This window comes from Dromiciops gliroides, chromosome 5 (assembly GCF_019393635.1).
Source record: "Dromiciops gliroides isolate mDroGli1 chromosome 5, mDroGli1.pri, whole genome shotgun sequence".
Classification (NCBI taxonomy): domain Eukaryota; kingdom Metazoa; phylum Chordata; class Mammalia; order Microbiotheria; family Microbiotheriidae; genus Dromiciops; species Dromiciops gliroides.
The window spans coordinates 302,250,424-302,268,021 of NC_057865.1; the positions used below are offsets into that span (position 1 = coordinate 302,250,424).

The following is a 17,598-nucleotide window of genomic DNA, read 5'->3' on the forward strand; positions in this document are numbered from 1 at the left end:
AAGGGGGCTCGCAGGTCCTGTTTTATACCCTAGTCCCTAACGAGAATGGACCTTCCCCTTTTTCATCACTGGTCGGGGTTACTAGCTAATCTGAACACAGAATTCCCACCCCTCTTCCTTGTATGGGCATAACTCAGGAGTGGACCTTATACTTCCTTATATGGACAGAACTCTGGAGAGGACCTAATTGAGACCAGGGCTCCTTGAACCATGTGACCTTGCTAACCTAAGCGGGAGGAGGGGATCTGAGACCTTTGTCCTACAAACAGGTCAGGAGGAGTATGACTGACTTGTTATATCCACATTGAGAGGAGACGACTACCCATTTCTCACATTTTTCATTTATTTCTGTACTAAGCTTCTATAGTCTTGTCAATTCCTTTATTGTTATTTGACCTGACCCTTTATGGTCCCGTTATGGGTACTGATTTCAATGGGTAAGAGAATCTAGCATCCTGACTTGTAAGTTATACATTAACTGGGATCTGACTCCCTTCGAGAGCTCATGTCTGAATTAAAGCTTGGGTCTTAGGTTTTTCTATTAACCCCTTTTTTTGCCTCATATCAAGGCCATGCCTGCTAACATGGCCTGGCTCCTGACCCCACCTAGGCTTCTACCAGCTAGCCAGCCCCGCCCCCCCAGACTCCCCTCTTTGCTCCAGCCAGTCCCCAAACTCTCCAGGCATCCCATCTCCAGCCCCCATGCATTTCCACCGGGCTATCTCCCTGCTCACCTGCTCCTAGAGATCCTTGGTGGTCCGGCTCAGAGCTGCCACCTCCTCCTGAAAGCCCTCCTGGCTTGCACCTTCCTCGATGAAGCCCCAGACCCCTGCCTGTAGCTCTTTCTGTTAGGGCCCTCCCTCGTTACCTTGTCTTTCTTTGCATGTTAACACCCTGTACCTCTCTGACATTTGGGAGTGGCAGGAGGGCAGGGGCTACTCCCCAAGGACACCCTGGCACAGATTGGGGGTGCACAAGATTTTTGGAATGGAATGGAAGCTGAGCCGGGTCCCTCATGTTCCAGATAAGGAAGAGGAGGCCAAGAGAAGCATAGAGGGAGATTTGAACTCAGCTCCTGCCTGGGACTCCAAGCCCAGGTCTTTTCCTGAGGCCTGGAGCCCTTTGCCCTCAGGTCCTTGTGGGGCAGGAGCAGCCCCCAGGGCAGGGAGAGCTAGGGATCAAAGCCAGAGCTGAAGTCAGAATCCGCTCCCCTTGTTCCCAGTGTTAGGAGGGAAATGGCCAGGGCTTTGGGGTAGGGGTCCTTAGGAATTCCACCCTCTCGCACACAAATCTAATTAGAGTAATAAATACTGGTTTATGTAGGCGCTAGGGAAAGTGAGCCAAGAGAGGTCCTTGGGCTTCTCTGGAGAGAAGGCACCAGCACAGGCCTGGCTCTGAGATACCAATCTCCCAGCTTATAGAGGACTGATGGGGGTGTTCCCTTGCGGGGGGGGGGGGGGGAAGGTGGGGGGGAGTTGTTCTGTCCCCTGGAGCCATTCTTGGCAGCAGCCACGCCTAATAGGGTCATCTCCTGGAGGGCTGGGGGAGACTGGAATGAAGGGTGGTGGTCCTGGAGTTATCTGAGTCCAGACTGGGTAAAGCTTCTCTCTTTAGGTGTGTCTGTCCTTTCTCCAGAAGGTTCCTTGATTTCCCCAGAAAATTTCTGAGGTGTCCCAGGCCCATAAAACTCTGGAAGCAGCCATCTCCTCCTGGCTCGGCTGACTGGGGCCTGGGAGCAGGCAGAGACTGGACAGCCCAGAACCACAGCTGGTGGCCCTGATCACACCTGGATCTGCCCCAGGCCTTCCCCCGTGCCTGAGGCTGGAAGCTGGGGGAGTCAGCCTCAAGAGGGAGGGAAGGGCCTTCACGCATTTCCTTCCTTCTTCAGAACCTTCTCTCTGACCTAGAACCGCAGGGGGGCTCTCCCTGGGGTGCCAACAACACCTGTCGGTGCCCGGCTCATAGCCAGGCTCCCTTTCCCTCTCCTTCAGAGGAGGTGGGGAGGATCCCTGAGCAGCAGCGCCCTGATGCCTCCCAGAACCCAGGCAGGTCCTGGAGAGAGGAAGGTGGCTCAGAAGACCCTTGAGGAACAGATGGGTCCGAGGCTCTGGCCTCTAGGAAGAGGCTGTAAGAGGGAGCCTCACCTTCCCATCTAGCCACCTGTAGGTGAGAAAGAGCAAGGGCACCTGGCAGGGGGGCTAGAGGCACAAGGCATCCTCCTCCCAGAAGCCCCTCCTGAATTCACAAATGTCTCCCGAAATGTCCCCTGCCCAGAGATGCCCAGGACTATACCACTGAGCATCTTGGCTTCCATCTGCTGGTAGTCTGTGGAATTGCAGCTGTTCTGCCTTCTCGGGAAGGGTTGAGGGTCTTTCCAATTTGGGGCTTCCCATCTCCTCAGCTGAGGCTACTGCCCCAAGACCTGAAGCGCCGGTGCTCTGGCACCAAGCCCAGGGTCCGAGGAGACACCACCCATCCTTCCCTTGGCTCCTGAAGTTCCATTACTGAAGACCAGTCCCGAAGCACCCCTCAGGGGTCCCACAACTCTTCCTGGATTCTGGGGCACCTCACACAAATGCCAAAGGCATCCCATGTTCTTCAGTCAGTGCAAAGGGAAAGTGAGTGACCCACGAGCTTTGGACAGCAGGGCCTCTATGATACCATGACACCACAGAGTCACTGGGGAGGACCTGCAATGACCTAGGCCTTGGGAGGCCAGGCTTTCCTGACCCCAAGCCCTGTACTGTTTCCCAGCAATGTCCCCCTTCCTGGGGAGAATCCTAGGGGACTTTATTGTTTTTTCCTGTTAAAAGCAAACTGCCCTGGGGGCAGCTAGGTGGTGTAGTGGATAGAACACCAGCCTTGGATTCAGGAGGACCTGAGTTCAAATCTGGCCTCAGACACTTTACACTTACTACCTGTGTGACCTTGGGCAAGTAACTTTGATGTAGGAGGCAAAAAGGGGTTAACAGAAAAACCTAAGACCCAAGCTTTAACTCAGATATTAGCTCAAAAAGGGAGTCAGACCCTAATTAATGGATAACTTATGCTAGGTTCTCATGCCCACATAAATCAGTACCCATAACGGGACCAAAAAGGTTCAGGTCAAATAACAATAAGACATAAAACAAGGGTATAGAAATTCTAATGAAAAATTGAGATTTTTAAACTAGTCATGGGAACCAGAAAGAGATGTGCAGAAAAGGCCAAATTTGTCCCCAGATTCACCTTATGACATGTAACTCCCAAAAACACACCTCCACTGAAAAAGGTACCCACCTTGGAGGTTGGCTTAGGACCCCAGGAACTCCAAATTAGGATATGTAAGGGGCTAAAATTCTAGCTATACTAGCTAAAATCTAATCAGTGGTCGCCAATAAGTTATAAGCTTTAGCAAGAATATTTAAGTGTTTAAGTATTTATTAAAGAGCATTAGGATCAGAGAAAAAAGTAAAAATCTAACCATTTCTAAGAGACCCCATTATCCAACCCGCCATGGAGAGGTCAGGAACAGAAAGGACCCAATGCCTATGAAGCTGGGAACATTCCCCCCCACACACACTATTCACACACAGCTCCAAGCTAATTGGCTGGTAGCCTTGATTGACAATACCCACATGCAAATGTCACTTCCTGATGCCAAGGAAAACCCCATGGCTTACCCTCAGATGCCTTCTCCTCATGGCGGAGCTTTCCTACAGTAGCTCTCCAGCAGGTGGCATCATTCCAATCGTTACAGATAAGCCCTCCTCTGAAACACCCCTAGGTGGAGAATATTATAATGAGAAGGACAGGCCCTCCCCTATACCTGCTAAGGTGGAGACAATCCCAAGGGACTAATGATGAAGCACGCTATCCACTCCCAGAGAAAAAACTGATATTGATTGAACAGAGACTTAAAAAAAATAGCACTTGGGATAGAGCACGGGCCCTGGAGTCGGGAGGACCCGAGTTCAAATCCGGCCTCAGACACTTAACACTTACCAGCTGTGTGACCCTGGGCAAGTCACTTAACCCCAATTGCCTCACCAAAAAAAAATAAAAAAAAAATAGCACTTGTAGATTGCACATATATAACCTATGTCAGATTGGTTGCTGTCTCGTGGAGGGGAGAAGACAGGGAGGGAGGGAGAAAAATTTGGAACTCTAAATCTTATGAAAATGAATGTTGAAAACTACCAGTACATATAACTGAAAAAAATAAAATAAATGGAAAAAATTTTTAAATGATTAAATTACCCAGAAACTGTCTCTCAAATAATGGTTACATTACCCAGAGAGGAAAGGGAACCAGTCCAAGATCAGTAAGCAGATAGAGTCGGAATTCAAACCCAGCTCCTATGACTTTGATCCAATGCTTTGCTTTCCCCATGAGGCCTGCATGGCCTATTGGAGTCCAGGCTCTTGCACCCACCCTCAGTTCTGCAAGCTGGCCTTAGAGGTAGTTTTGGAGAACAGGTACAGAACATTTTACCTTTGAAAGAACAAACAGTGATAGGACTTCCGGGACAGAGCCAAGATGACAAAGGAAAGGCAGTGAGCTGTCAAACTCATGACACAATTGCTCCAAGAAACATCCAAATAAAGCTATAGGACAATTCTTAATTTTTTTTTTTTTTTAGTGAGGCAACTGGGGTTAAGTGACTTGCCCAGGGTCACACAGCTAGTAAGTGTGTTAAGTTTCTGAGGCCAGATTTGAACTCAGGTACTCCTGACTCCAGGGCCAGTGCTCTATCCACTGTGCCACCTAGCTGCCCCTTATAGGACAATTCTTGCAGCAGCAAAACCCACAGAAGAATGTCCTGAAATCATCTTCCAACCAAGGGTGGCTTGGAAGGTCAGAAGGAGGGAGCTGCTGTGCTGAGACAGGAGGAGAGCCCAACCCCACAGTCACCCTGACACAGATCCAGTCCCAGGAAGGCCTCACCAGAGAAGGAGACCCCCAGAGCCTCTGAATCAGCTGCAGCACCAGTGTCGTCTAGAACTAAGCTCACAGTCTGGTGAGAGGACTGAGCCCTTGGCAGGGGGTAGATTACAGGTGTCTATGCTGGTGCTGAGGCAGAACTTGGGTTTTTCACCCCATCTGGAAGGAAGGCTTAAGTAGCAGTGTCCCAGGTGAGGGAGGGGCACAGGCTCATCTGAGCTGACAACCACAGCACACAAAGCTGGTTGATTAGCAAGTTGGTCTGGGGTCATCTATGGACCAGGGAACAGGCCAGGTGAGTGAAGAACCTGCTCCTCCTTAAATCATACCACCTGGGACCTCCTAAAGTTTGGGATACTGCAGCCTGGAAACAGTGCCCCACTTTAAGGAGCTAAAAGTCAAGTAAAAGAAAGGCAAGATGAGCAAACCGAGAAAGGTGAGGACCATAGGAAGTTTCATTAGTGACAAGGAAGATGGAGGTGCACCCTCAGAGGAAGATGTCATTGTCAGGGTCCCTATATCTAAAGCTTCCAAGAAAAATATGAATAGGTCTCAGGTCATAGAGGCACTCAAAAGGACTTTGAAGATAAAATTAGAGAGGTAGAGGAAAAAATGAAAAGAGAAATGAGGGTGATGCAGGAAAGACACGAGAAAAAGTCAACAGCTTGAAAAGCCAAATTGTCCAAATGGAAAAGGAGGTACAAAATCTCTCTGATGAAAATAATTGCAGGGGTAGCTAGGTGGCGTAGTAGATAAAGCATTAGCCCTGGATTCAAGAAGACCTGAGTTCAAATCCGGCCTCAGACACTTACACTTATTAGCTGTGTGACACTGGGCAAGTCACTTAACCCCCATTGCCCCACAAAAGAAAAAAAAAAAGAAAGAAATAAAAAGAAAAAAGAAAAGAATTGCCTAAGAATTAGGATTGAACAAATGGAAGCCAGTGACTTTATGAGAAACCAAGACACAATAAAGCAAATCCAAAGGAATAAAAAAAAAAAATAGAGCGCAATGTGAAATATCTTCTGGGAAAAAACTGCTGACCTAGAAAATAGGTCCAGGAGAGATCATTTGAAAATTATTGGTCTACCTGAAAACCATGATCAAGGAAAGAACTTAGACATCATCTTCCAAGAAATTGTCAGGGAAAATTGCCCTGATATTCTAGAAGCAGAAGGTAAAATAGAAATTGAAAGAATCCACCGATCACCTCCTGAAAGAGATCCCAAAAGGAAAACTCCTAGGAATATTATAGCCAAACTCTAGATCTCTCAGTCAAGTAGAAAATATTGCAAACTGCCAAAAAGAAAGACTTCAAGTACTATGTGGAGCCCCAGTCAGGATAGCACAAGATCTAGCAGCTTCTACATTAAAGGACTGGAGGGCATGGAATATGATATTGCTGAGTGTGAGGGAAAATCAATCCTCTTCTCTATAATCGTCGGGAACTCAGCAGTGAGGTGACAAAGGCTCTTTTATTTCTTTCTCATGAGGAGGCACCCTAGTGTGCAGCTAATGGGTGCCCTGAATGGAGGCTCGCAGGCCCCATTTTATCCCCTAGTCCCTAGTGCGAATAGACCCTCCCCTTTTTCATCATTAATTGATTACTCAAGGGTTACAATCTACCAGCAAAGACTAGCTAATCGAAATGTAGTATTCCCAACCCTAATTATTGACCTAATTGAGACCAGCTCGGGCTCCTAGAACCATGTGATTTTGTTCGATGGAGGGGGAAGAAAGGATCTGAGACCTTTGTCCTACAAGCAGGTCAGGAGGGGTATGATTGACTTACATCCTCATTGAGAAGCGACAACTACCCATTCTCTCACAAGAGGGCAAAGGAATTGGGATCCCAACCAAGAATCATGTATCCAGCAGAACTGTATATAATCTTTCAGAGGAAAAAACGGGACTTCAATGAAAAAGAGGACTTTCAGGTATTCATGATGAAAAGACCTGAACTTAATGGCAAATTTAACTTTCAAATACAAGAAGACCCTAGAGAACCATAAAAGATTGGAGTTGGGGAACATACCTGGGGTTGTGCAGTGGGTGACTGTCTTGTGTCTGAGGCTGGGTTTTGTCTGGGGTCCCCCTGGGTCCAGGGTGGATGCTTTGTCCACTGTGTCACCTAGCTGCCCCATGATGACATCTTTAGGGTAAAATTGAGGGGTGAGAGGAATGCACTGAAGGAGGGGGAAGGGCAGAGGTAGTATGGGGTGAAATTCCACATGAAAGAAACAGAAAAGGGCTTATGGAGTGGGGAAGAGATGGGGGAGGAGCAGGGCAGTAAATGAATTTTACACTCATCAGAATAGGCTCAAAGACCTTAATCTTATCAAAGTTGTTTTAAGGAGGGATTAACACACACACACATACATACACACACACACACACAATTGGGTGGAGGAATCTATTTAATCTGGGCAGTAAATAATCCTAACACTCATCAGAATTGGCTCAAAGACCTCAATCTCATTAGAATTGGTTCAAGGAGGGAATAACATACACACTCAATTGAGTAATCTATCTAACCCTGCAGGGGAAGGGGATAAAGAGGGAGGGGCAAAAGAAGGGAGGGCAAATTGGGGGAGGAGACAGACAGAAGCAAATCCCTTTTGAAGAGGGATAGGATGAAAGAAGAAAGATAATAGAGTAAGTATCATGGGGAAGGGAATAGGATGGAGGGAAACACCTAACAATAGTAATCATGAAAAAGAGAAAAGGGGGGAAATTGTACAAAAAATATTTCTAGCAACTCTTTGTGGTGGCTAAGAATTGGGAATCAAGGGAATGTCCATCAATTGAGGAATGCCTGAAGAAGCTGTGGTATATGATTGTAGTGGAATGCTATTGTGCTATAGGAAATGACAAACAGGATGATCCCAGAGAAACCTGGAAAGACTAACATGAACTGATGTCTAGTGAAGTGAACAGAACTGGGAAGACATTGTGCATAGTGACAGCAGTATTCTATGAGCAATTGTGAATGACTTAACCACCTCAGCAATACAATGATGCAAGACAGTCCTGTTAGAAAATAATGGGATTTGGCAGACACTCAAAGGCCCACCTGGAGATTAAACTGATTGAAATAAGTGAGAGTCATTGACTTTGCTGATTAGGCTACTTCAAGTTAATTAGATTGTAACCACACCTGGCTAGCCCTTAAGAAAGTTTTATTCTCAGAAGCTAAGGACTTTGAACTCAACTTGAGACCACCTTCAAGTCCAGTGAACCAATGGATTTGGATGATGCCTGCCAATCAGCTTGAAGCAGTGTGTAAGGCCCGCCTCTGCTCCAGACCTATAAAAAGCTTCCATACCGAGTTTGAGAAGAGTTGGTAGTTGAAGCAGGCTCGTGGCAGAGGACTTGAGGAAAAACCAGACCAGACAGGAACTCTAGGCTAGATAGACCTTTTCTTAACTCCACATTTTTTTTCCTAATATTTTTCTAATATGCTTTAATGAATGCTTAATGCCCAAAGATTGGTGCTAAAGCTTCTAATTTAAGGCAACCACACATTAGATTTTTTAGACAACACATTTAGATTTTAAACATCACAATCCCAAGGGACTAATGATGAAGCATACTATCCACCCCCATAGAAAGAACTGAAAAAAGAGCACTTGTGGATTGTACATATATAACCTATATCAGATTGGTTGATGTCTTGTGGGGGGGGGAAGGGAGGGAGGGAGAAAAATTTGGAACTCTAAATCTTATGAAAATGAATGTTGAAAACTACCCTTACATGTAACTGGAAAAAAATAAAATAAATGTTTGTTGCACTGAAAAAAAAAAGAAAAAAAAAAGAACAGACAGTATTCAGAGGAACCAAGGTCTCCAACTGGACACTTCAGTCCAGTGTTAGAGTGACCAGATGGTGCCCAGGTGGCAGCTGCAACAGTGAAGGGCTTTACTTGAATACCCCTAGTGATGAGGAGCTCATTAACTCACACACACTTGTCCTGATTAGTGAAGCCTTAATTTACCAGAAATCCCCAATGGATTAACAGGCATTTATTCAGAACCTACTCTGTGCTCTCCAAGGCTCTATAACCAGGGCCCCAGCAGGTGAGAACAGAACCAATAAACTATTTAAACAGGTCAAGTCAGTAGGTCAACATTTATTGAGTGCTTCCCCCTGCCCCCCCCCCCCAAGGCTGGGAGTAAATCACAGGAGAAGATGCTTCTCTCAGACACACACACTTGCACATACTCACACATTCACACACACACTCATACCCATACACAGTGCATATACATGCACTCATACACATACAATGCACTTACATACACATACATTTACACAGTCCCACACTTATACACACTTATTCACCCACTAACACATACATACCCACTCACATACACACACACATTTACACACACATATACATACTCTTACACACATATAGTCACCCACTCACATGTACTCACACATTTATACACACACCTATATATATATTCACATATATATATACCCACCCACTCACATACTGACTCACATACACCCTCATATGCACATACACACTCACTCATATACTTTCATACCATATATACTCACATTTACATACATACTCACATATATCTCACACACACACACACACACACACACACACACACACACAGAGTGTTCCAGGAGTTCAACTGGCCCCTCAGTCCTGTAGCTTGCTGGTGCAGACCTCAGCTCGGTCCAGAGATTGCCTTCGGTTCACAGAGGAATAGAAAGGCTCCGAGGGTCCCTGGACTTTAGGGACCACATCCTGGCTGATTTGAGTTTCATGCTGTGTCTCTAAGTCTGAGCTTCCCACACCCCTAAGCCAAAGAGATCAGGGGAGAGAGATGTTAGCCATAACTAGGATGGGGTGATGAGGGCTTTGTCTCAGGGTACTAGTTTTAAAGAGGACTTGCTGGGTGATGTGGAAGCACCCCCTAATCAGCAAAAAGAATGAATGAAAACAGGAAACTAGCAGACTGCAGGCCACTCCCCCTTGCAGCCTTCTCCCAGGCCCAGTCCTGAACTCTTTTCTTCCTCCCTGGCTGCTCCACGGTGGCCCAGTTGGGCCCCCCTCACTGCCCCCAGCTGCTTTTTCCCCCATGGACAAGGCCTGTCTGTGGGCCCATAATAACCCTGTGGGGTGAACAGGAGATTCTTATCTCCATTTGGTAGTCAGTAAAACCACAGCAAGTCAGTGGGAGCCTGAGGAATGGGGCTGACCCAGTATGTCCCAAAGTTCCCAGACACCCTGTTGTGTTCTAGCTGTGGGAGCAGCACAGGGCCATGGAAGATGAGGGGCCTAGATTCTCGGTCCCCAAGCATTCCCAGGTTGAACATGCTCATCACCTAAGAGGCGGGGGCCAAAAGGGGTCTCAGTGGGGCTAGCCGCCTGCTCTGCACTGACTGACCCTCTGCCAGGAGTCTCCCCAGGGAAGCCCCCTGGGCCCAGGGGTGTCTCGTCTCACCAAGGGGGTGGCTACTTACAAGAAGCTGAAGACGACAGCCGCCGCAAACCCCAGCAGCAGGAAGAACACCAGGGTGCTGAGGATGGAGGTGATAACGATCATGGCCCCACTCCTCCTGCCAGGCCACGTGTCAATCTCTGAGTATGGGGAAACTGGAGGAGGGGACACAAGGGACCTCGTCAAGCACCCTTCTTCTCGGGGAGGAGGGAATGAGGCTGTCTCCCAACACTAGCTCAGGTCGCAGAATGGCGACCCTCCCCTTCCTCTCCCTGTGCCTCGGCACACAGTAGGGCTCCCCTCAGGTGGTCTAAGGGCCCTCTGGTGCTGCCATGCCAGACTGCTGTTCCCCCACACCTCACCTCATCTCTCCCCTCCCCACCCCTGTTAGGACAGATGGAGAAACCAAGGCACAGGGAGCGGGACCTGCCTAAAATCGGCCATTCTCAGGCTAGAGCTCTTTCTCCTAAACAAAGAATAGGGAGAAAGCCACATGCTTCCATAAACTGCCATCTGGGTTTTTCTTCCTACTCTGGAAATGTCATTTCCTTTCAGTTAGGAGGAGGAGTAAACAGGGCGGTGGGGGGAGGGGAGGGGAGGGCCTTCCCGGGCCATGGGCCGCCTGTTGTGGAGCCCCTGGATAGTCCCAGCCTCCCAGAGTTAGAAGAGAGCCCTGGATCATCCCATCCAGCTCTCATTTTACAGGGAATGGTCATTGAGGCCGATTTGGCCAAGGGTACCCAGATAGTCATGAGAAGGTTTCCTCCAAATGCTGACTCCCAACTCAGAGCAGAGGGAGGGAAGATGCTTTGTCTTGGGGGTCTGCTCCCCACTCCCCACAGTCACAGTGCTTGATCCCAGCTGCCTGGTATCCTTCCTCAAGTCCTTGTGACTGTGGGTCTTGTCTCCTCACCTGGGCAACAGCTCTGGGTCTGATCCCAAGGATCCATGACATCATCCCCCTGGGAGCTCCCTCCATTCAGGAGACCCAATTCCTTCTGTGCCTCCCTTAGTAGGAATTGTTGTGGGCTGTTGTAGTCATGGTTATTATCACTGATGAGACCAGAGTAGTGGCAGAAGAAGGGGAAGGGGAAAACGTGGAGGCAGCAGAAAGGGAGAGAATGAGATCACCCACATTCAAATGATGCTCACTACCGTGGGACCTCAAGCAAGGCCCTTCCAGCCCCTGTGCTTCCATGTCCTCCCTCAATAAGCTGAGGAGGTAGGATCTGGTGGCCCTGAGATGCCTGGGATCCTACTTGCTCCAATGGTCCTGACCTTTCAAAGCCACATTGGAACTAATTCACCAGGGGCCAGAGGGTGGGAAGGAAACTTTTTGCCTAAGATAGATCACAAGGATGGCCTCCCCCCATTATTCATCACCTGGGGCCATGTGAGCAGAAACTTCACCTCAGCTAGCAAGTGCCCAGGCTTGCCAGCAGAGGAGGGGCCAGGAGTGACCCCACAGCCCAGAAGCAAGCCTAGGACAGGAAGAGCACTGGACTTGGAGACGCCAATCCAGGATCTACCCTTTCTTTCTGGTGCCACTCCAAACCCATTCCTTGGACAGCCTCAGGTTCCTCCTCACACTGCCTGATGCACTGGATGACCTTGGACAGCTACAGCAGTGAGTGTGCTCTTCCTCTTCCCCCCCAACCTCAGGTCACTCCTGGCACTTACTCTGATTGGTCCAGATTGGCTGAGACCACAGAGTTTGATCCTCCACAAAACCACTTGATGTATTTACCAAGACGTATTTGAACCTGAAAGGAGAAAGAACAGGAGGAGTCACAAAGGAAGGTTGTAGCATTGATAGAAAAAGATTTGAAAGGGAGAGGAGGAAGAGGAGAAAAAGAAGATAGATAGAATGCAGGGGCAGCTAGGTGGCACAGTGGATAGAACACCGGCCCTGTATTCAGGAGGACCCGAGTTCAAATCTGGCCTCAGACACCTGACACTTACTAGCTGTGTGACCCTGAGCAAGTCACTTAACCTTCATTGCCCCCGCCCCCCCCAAAAGAATATAAAGATAGAATGCAGAGCATTAGAGCTGGGAGGAAGCTTAGCTTGGGGAATGTCAGGGAACCTCAGAGTTAGGAGGGAGCTTAGCACAGGGAACCTCAGAGCTGGGAGAGGTGTCAGCACAGAGAACATAAAATCTTAGAGGTAATCTCGGAGACCATGTAGGCTACACCCTTCACTTTCCAGGAGGGGAGAATGAGGCCCAGGAAGAATCACTATAGGAATTAGTGGCATGCTCCACAAGAGAAGGCCAAGGGGGGCAGGCTTCTCCAAGGGCCCTGAAGAAACATGGGGTGAATTAGATGGGATTCCATCCTTGTTTTCCTTGGCCCCAGAGGCCAAACCAGGAGAAGTGGGGGAGGTTTCATGGACATAGATTTGGGTTCAATGGAAGGTAAATCATTTTATTATTATTATTATTTTTTTTTTAGTGAGGCAATTGGGGTTAAGTGACTTGCCCAGGGTCACACAGCTAGTAAGTGTCTGAGGCCGGATTTGAATTCAGGTACTCCTGACTCCAGGGCCGGTGCTCTATCCACTGTGCCACCTAGCTGCCCCGGTAAATCATTTTAATGAGCAGAGCTGTCCTGGAAGAGTGTGGTTCATCCCAGGGGGTGGCGAGTGCCCCCGAGCCAGAGATTTTCTGGCAGAGGCTGGAGGATTGTTTGTCAAGGGTGATGTCGGGGGAGGGGGGTGGGGAGGATTCTTGCTCAGGTGTGGGTTGTCCCAAGTGACTTGAGAGGGCCTTGCAGCTCTAGCATCCATGATTCTGACTTAGGGGCTGCCCCTGTGGGAATGGAAGCCTACTTACCTGTATTCTGTGGCCCTTGTGAGAGGGGGGTTGCAGGTCCCCTCAAAGTTGGGGTCCAGTAAACAGTAGGTATCACCCCCAACCCTGACCAGATAGGCACTCAGGATCTCAGCAGCTTTGTTCACGTCCCCAGCCTCGTCCAGATTGGGCAGGTCTTCGCACTGAGGCATGATGAAGGATGCAGCCTTGTACGGTCCTCTCTGACCCCCGGCAGTCTCGAAGAATGTGCTGTTGATTGGGAAGCTGCGATTGTCCTGGATGGCCGCCTGACCAATGCTCCCTAAAAGGCAGCTCCCCAGTGGGAGGTCCATCATCAGTGCATGATCAGCACCTTCCCTGTGGACAGCAGCCATCTCCCGGAGCATCACCTTGGTCCTCCCTCACTGCCAGGGTGGGGAGGGCAAGACACGCTAAGATTCATCATAGCACAGGAAGATGCCCATTTCTGGCTTTTATGAAACATTTTATAAATGCGCCGTGTCTTCTACGATCTTCACAACAACCCTGCAAGGCAGGGGTGACCCCTGTCCCCCTAGATCTTCCCCTTCCCTTCCACCCCAAAATCAGTAGAGTGGAAAGAAACCTGCTGCCTCCAGCCTCTGGAACTCACTGGGCATGACCCTGGGCAAGCCACCTAATAGGCCTGGGCCTCAATTTCCTCCATTGTGAAGTGTTGGGGCTGGACTTGAAGGCTTCTGAGATCTCATCTGGCTCTAAATCTAAACCTGTGACCTATGATTCTATGACACAGAGGCAGTCAGAGGTTATGGGGAGCCGTGCCTAGAGCCTGGGAAGGGAATCCATATTCACACAGCACCTACTATGTGCCAGGGAACATGCTTAGGTGCTTTTTATAAATATTAGCCAATTTGGTCTTCAAGACAACCCTGAGAAGCAGGGGCTCCCATGCCCATTTTACAGTTGAAGAGGTTGGGAGAACAGCAGGTGAGAAGGTGTGGTTGCGTGAGTGGGGAGGGGGGGGGAGGGAAGACACAGAGGGATTGTCCCAATAAAGGAGTGAGTCTATTAGGAGTAACCTGAGGGAGAGGCTGCAGAGGAGCTTCTGCTGCTGTCAACCAAGGACCCAGAGCCATGGGCTAATTCAGATGTGCCACTACAACAAGGCTTCAGGGAAGAACAAAATCTGCTGCAATCACACTAAGGATAATAATTTCTGAAGCTCCTAGTTTGATCCAAAGCGGAATAAGCATCTCCTCTGGGAAGCCCCAATAAGTGGCCAACCAGCCTCTGCTTGGATACCTCAAGAAATGAAGAGCTCACTACCTTTTGAGGCTACTCAGGCCACTTTCAGACAACACTGATGCTTAGGGAGGAACTTTCCCCGTGGCTCCCAGTTCTGCCATCTGGGATTAAGAAGAACAAGACTAATTCTCCTTGACCATGACAGTGCTTAACACACTTGAAAATACCTAGCCTAACCCTACCTTCATCAAGTTGCAGCAAGACCAGTTTTTAAGAAAGAAATTGATAATTGGATATGGACGAAGGTGGCATGGGCTGCCTTGGGAAGTAGTGATCTCTCTCCATCCCTGAACTGCTTTTAGAGGAGGCTAAAGGGTGCAAATTAGTAGGAATATAGCCAAAGTTGGATGCTATTCCATCCTCCTTTCCTCTCTCTTGGGCAAATGCTGGATCAAGCTGGGGGCAAGGAAGCAGAAAAGGTTAACCCTTGCCTCAGGAGAATTGGATACCAGGTGTGACTCAGCCATCACCTCTCTCAGTGAAGTTGTGCCCTGCTCCTCTGGCCAGTGAAGAGTGGGGAGAGTGGGTGATCTCCAAGAGCCCTGCCAGCCCTGGCCTCCCGGGAGCTGGGCACAAGAACTGAGCTCACCCGAGTTCACCATCACGTACAAGTTGACCTTATAGGAGTCAGTCTGTGGAACAGAGGCTTTGAACATGCAGAAGGGCTTCTCCAGGGTGATGGTGGTCAAGGTGGGGTTGTTTGTGGCAAACATGATGCTGGCCAGCTGAGGCTCCAAGTCCACCGCTGGGAAGGCAAACAGGGCAGCTGAAAAGGGACCCCAAAGGCCAGGGAGCCCACCCCTCATTTTACAACCGGAGAGACCAAGGCTCAGAGCACTGAAGGGACTTGTGCAGAAGCACAGCCGGTGGGTATCTGAGGCACCATCTGACCCCACATCTGGTGCTCTGGCCATGGGCCCCTCTGACTCTAAGGGATAGGCCCTCACTTCAAGGTCCACATTCCTTGCTCTCTGTTCTGAGCACCCCTTCCTACTCCCCAACCCTCATTCTGACAATCCTATAGAATGGTGGGAAGGAGGGCTAGATTATGTATGATTCAGAGCACTTGGATGTCCCTCAGTCTTCTCATATGCAGAATGGGCCCCTGGGTGTTCCTCCCCCACTTACTCAAGGTCCTCAACCACTCTGAAGCTTCCCACTCTGGAACCCTGGCATTGGGGTTGGGGAGGAGGAAGAAAGTGCTCACTTACCCAGGCTCAGGGGCAACCAGCCTAGAGCCAGCGCAGCCCAAAGGGGACGCATGGCCAGGTGTCTGGGGAGTAGAGGTGCTTGCATGCTGCTCCTTCTCTCTGGAGGCTGAGGCGGGGCCGGGAGAAATCTAGAGCTCGCCCCGCCCTGCCCCGCCCCCGCCCCCGCCCCCAAACCAATAGGCGCCTTTATCCTTTTGGGGCTTTGCATACAGTCCCACTGGCTTCTGCTCACCTGGATCCAGGGGCCCCAGGGATGGGGAGAGAAGGGAGGAGAGGAAAGGTGGCTCGAAAACTGATATTTCTTGTCTCTCCACCCCTTATGTTTGTCTACCTCTGCTTATCAGGGCAACGTCGATGGTGATCTTGGAGGGTCAGAGCTCGGGCATTCCTGGGGGGTGGGGGGGGCGGTGTGGGGGAATCAGCGTCCCCTTCTTCATTCTGCCTCCATCAGTCCTGCATTCTTCCCCTTGCCCCACTCACGCAACCACACCTTCTCACTGAACCGGGCAACAGCATCCTCGATTGGCCTCCCTGCCTCCAGTGCCTCTCCTCTCTGATCCATCCCTCACACAGTTGCTAAGGGGATACAGACATCTCTGACCAAGTTAGCTCCCTGTCAACGGGACGATTTCATGTTTGGCACCCCACCCCCAGACCTAGAACAATACCTGGCATAAAGCAGTCACACTTGATCAAGACCCCTTGCTTGGTTAGTTGATTTAAGTCCCTGTCCTGCTCAAGGACCTGCAAAAGCTCCCTAGTATCCTTGGGATAAAGTAAAAATGCCTGAGCTTGGCATTTGAGGCCTCCACCAATCTTCCTAGGTTCTTGCACCACTCTCCACACGAGCTCTGCCATCCAGTCATCGACCTTCCCCTCCTGCCCACATGTTCTGGCACTTGCCTGGAATGCACATCTTCCTGGTCCCCCTCAAGGCTCTGTGCATACTGTGCCTCCTAGAGGAAACCTCCTGCTCCCCCCAGGTAGCTGTGCTCTCCTCAAACAGCTGTATCTTTTAAAAATTGAAATAAACATTTTATTGAAAGTTTTGAGTTCCAAATTCTGTCCCTCCCCCATCCTGTCCTCCTCCCCGAAGTGGTGAGCAATCAGATATATTATACATGTGCAATTATGTAAAACATCACCATATTAGTCCTTTTTGTACAAGAAAATTTGAAAAAAAACCCAAAAGAAAGGAAAAATAGCCTACTTCAGTCTGGGTTCCATCAATCTCAGTCCTTTCTCTGGAGGTGGATGTCTCATCATGAGTCCTTTGGGATTGTCTTGGATCATTGTATTGTTGTGAATAGTTAAGCCATTCACAGGCTTTCATCAAATCACGTTGCTGCCTCTGTGCACAACATTCTCTTGGCTCTGCTCACTTCACTATCCATCAGTTCATACAAGTCTTTCCAGGCCTTTTTGAAGTCATGTTGCTTGTCATTTCTTATAGCATAATAATAGTCCATCACCATCATAAACCACAGCTTGTTTAGCCATTCCCCAGTGGATGGGCATTCCTTTGATTTCCAATTCTTAGCCACCACAAAAAGGACTGCTACAAATAGTTTTTTCTCTTTTGGGGGATATCTTTGGGATATAAACCTAGCAATGGTATTGCTCCATCAAAGGGTACGCACAGTTCTATAGCCCTTTGGGCATAGTTCCAAATTGCTCTCCAGAATGGTTGGATCAGTTCACAACTCCACCAACAGTGGATCATCACAGCTCAAACAACAAGATCAAGGCTACTCTGCCTCCAATAACTGGTAAGCTCCTCCAGGGGAGGAATTTTTGTTTAATTTTGTTCTTTTCTGTCTTGGTACACTGGGCTTGTTAGACTTAATGTTTGTTGGATTAGACTGGATGTTCTAAGGCCCCTCCCAGCTCTGGTATTCCAGGTT

General features: G+C 49.0%; 1 protein-coding gene across 2 annotated transcripts; it reads right to left on the reverse strand.

Annotated features, from left to right (window-relative positions):
• Positions 1–9,582: 9,582 nt before the first annotated feature.
• UPK3A (uroplakin 3A) lies at positions 9,583–15,799 on the reverse strand. Of its 2 annotated transcripts, XM_043969000.1 has the most exons (7): positions 15,712–15,746; positions 15,365–15,387; positions 15,073–15,228; positions 13,221–13,500; positions 12,068–12,150; positions 10,410–10,542; positions 9,583–9,742 (listed from the first exon to the last, which is right to left on the reverse strand). In XM_043969000.1, exons 1-7 carry the CDS (start codon positions 15,744–15,746, stop codon positions 9,583–9,585), a joined length of 870 nt encoding a protein of 289 aa, XP_043824935.1. The 2 variants fall into 2 exon arrangements, with proteins under 2 accessions (XP_043824935.1, XP_043824934.1); XM_043968999.1 differs by lacking the exon at positions 15,365–15,387 and having other exon boundaries at positions 15,695–15,799.
• Positions 15,800–17,598: the final 1,799 nt, after the last annotated feature.

Excerpts from the sequence above, each read along its gene's own strand:
- UPK3A (XM_043968999.1), bottom strand. The coding sequence starts at position 15,779 with ATGCAAGCACCTCTACTCCCCAGACACCTGGCCATGCGTCCCCTTTGG. Across the intron at positions 13,501-15,072 it reads GTACGTGATGGTGAACTCGG|GGAGCATTGGTCAGGCGGCC; the intron begins GTGAGCTCAGTT and ends GCTGCCTTTTAG. Across the intron at positions 12,151-13,220 it reads ACAAGGGCCACAGAATACAG|GTTCAAATACGTCTTGGTAA; the intron begins GTAAGTAGGCTT and ends TTCTCCTTTCAG.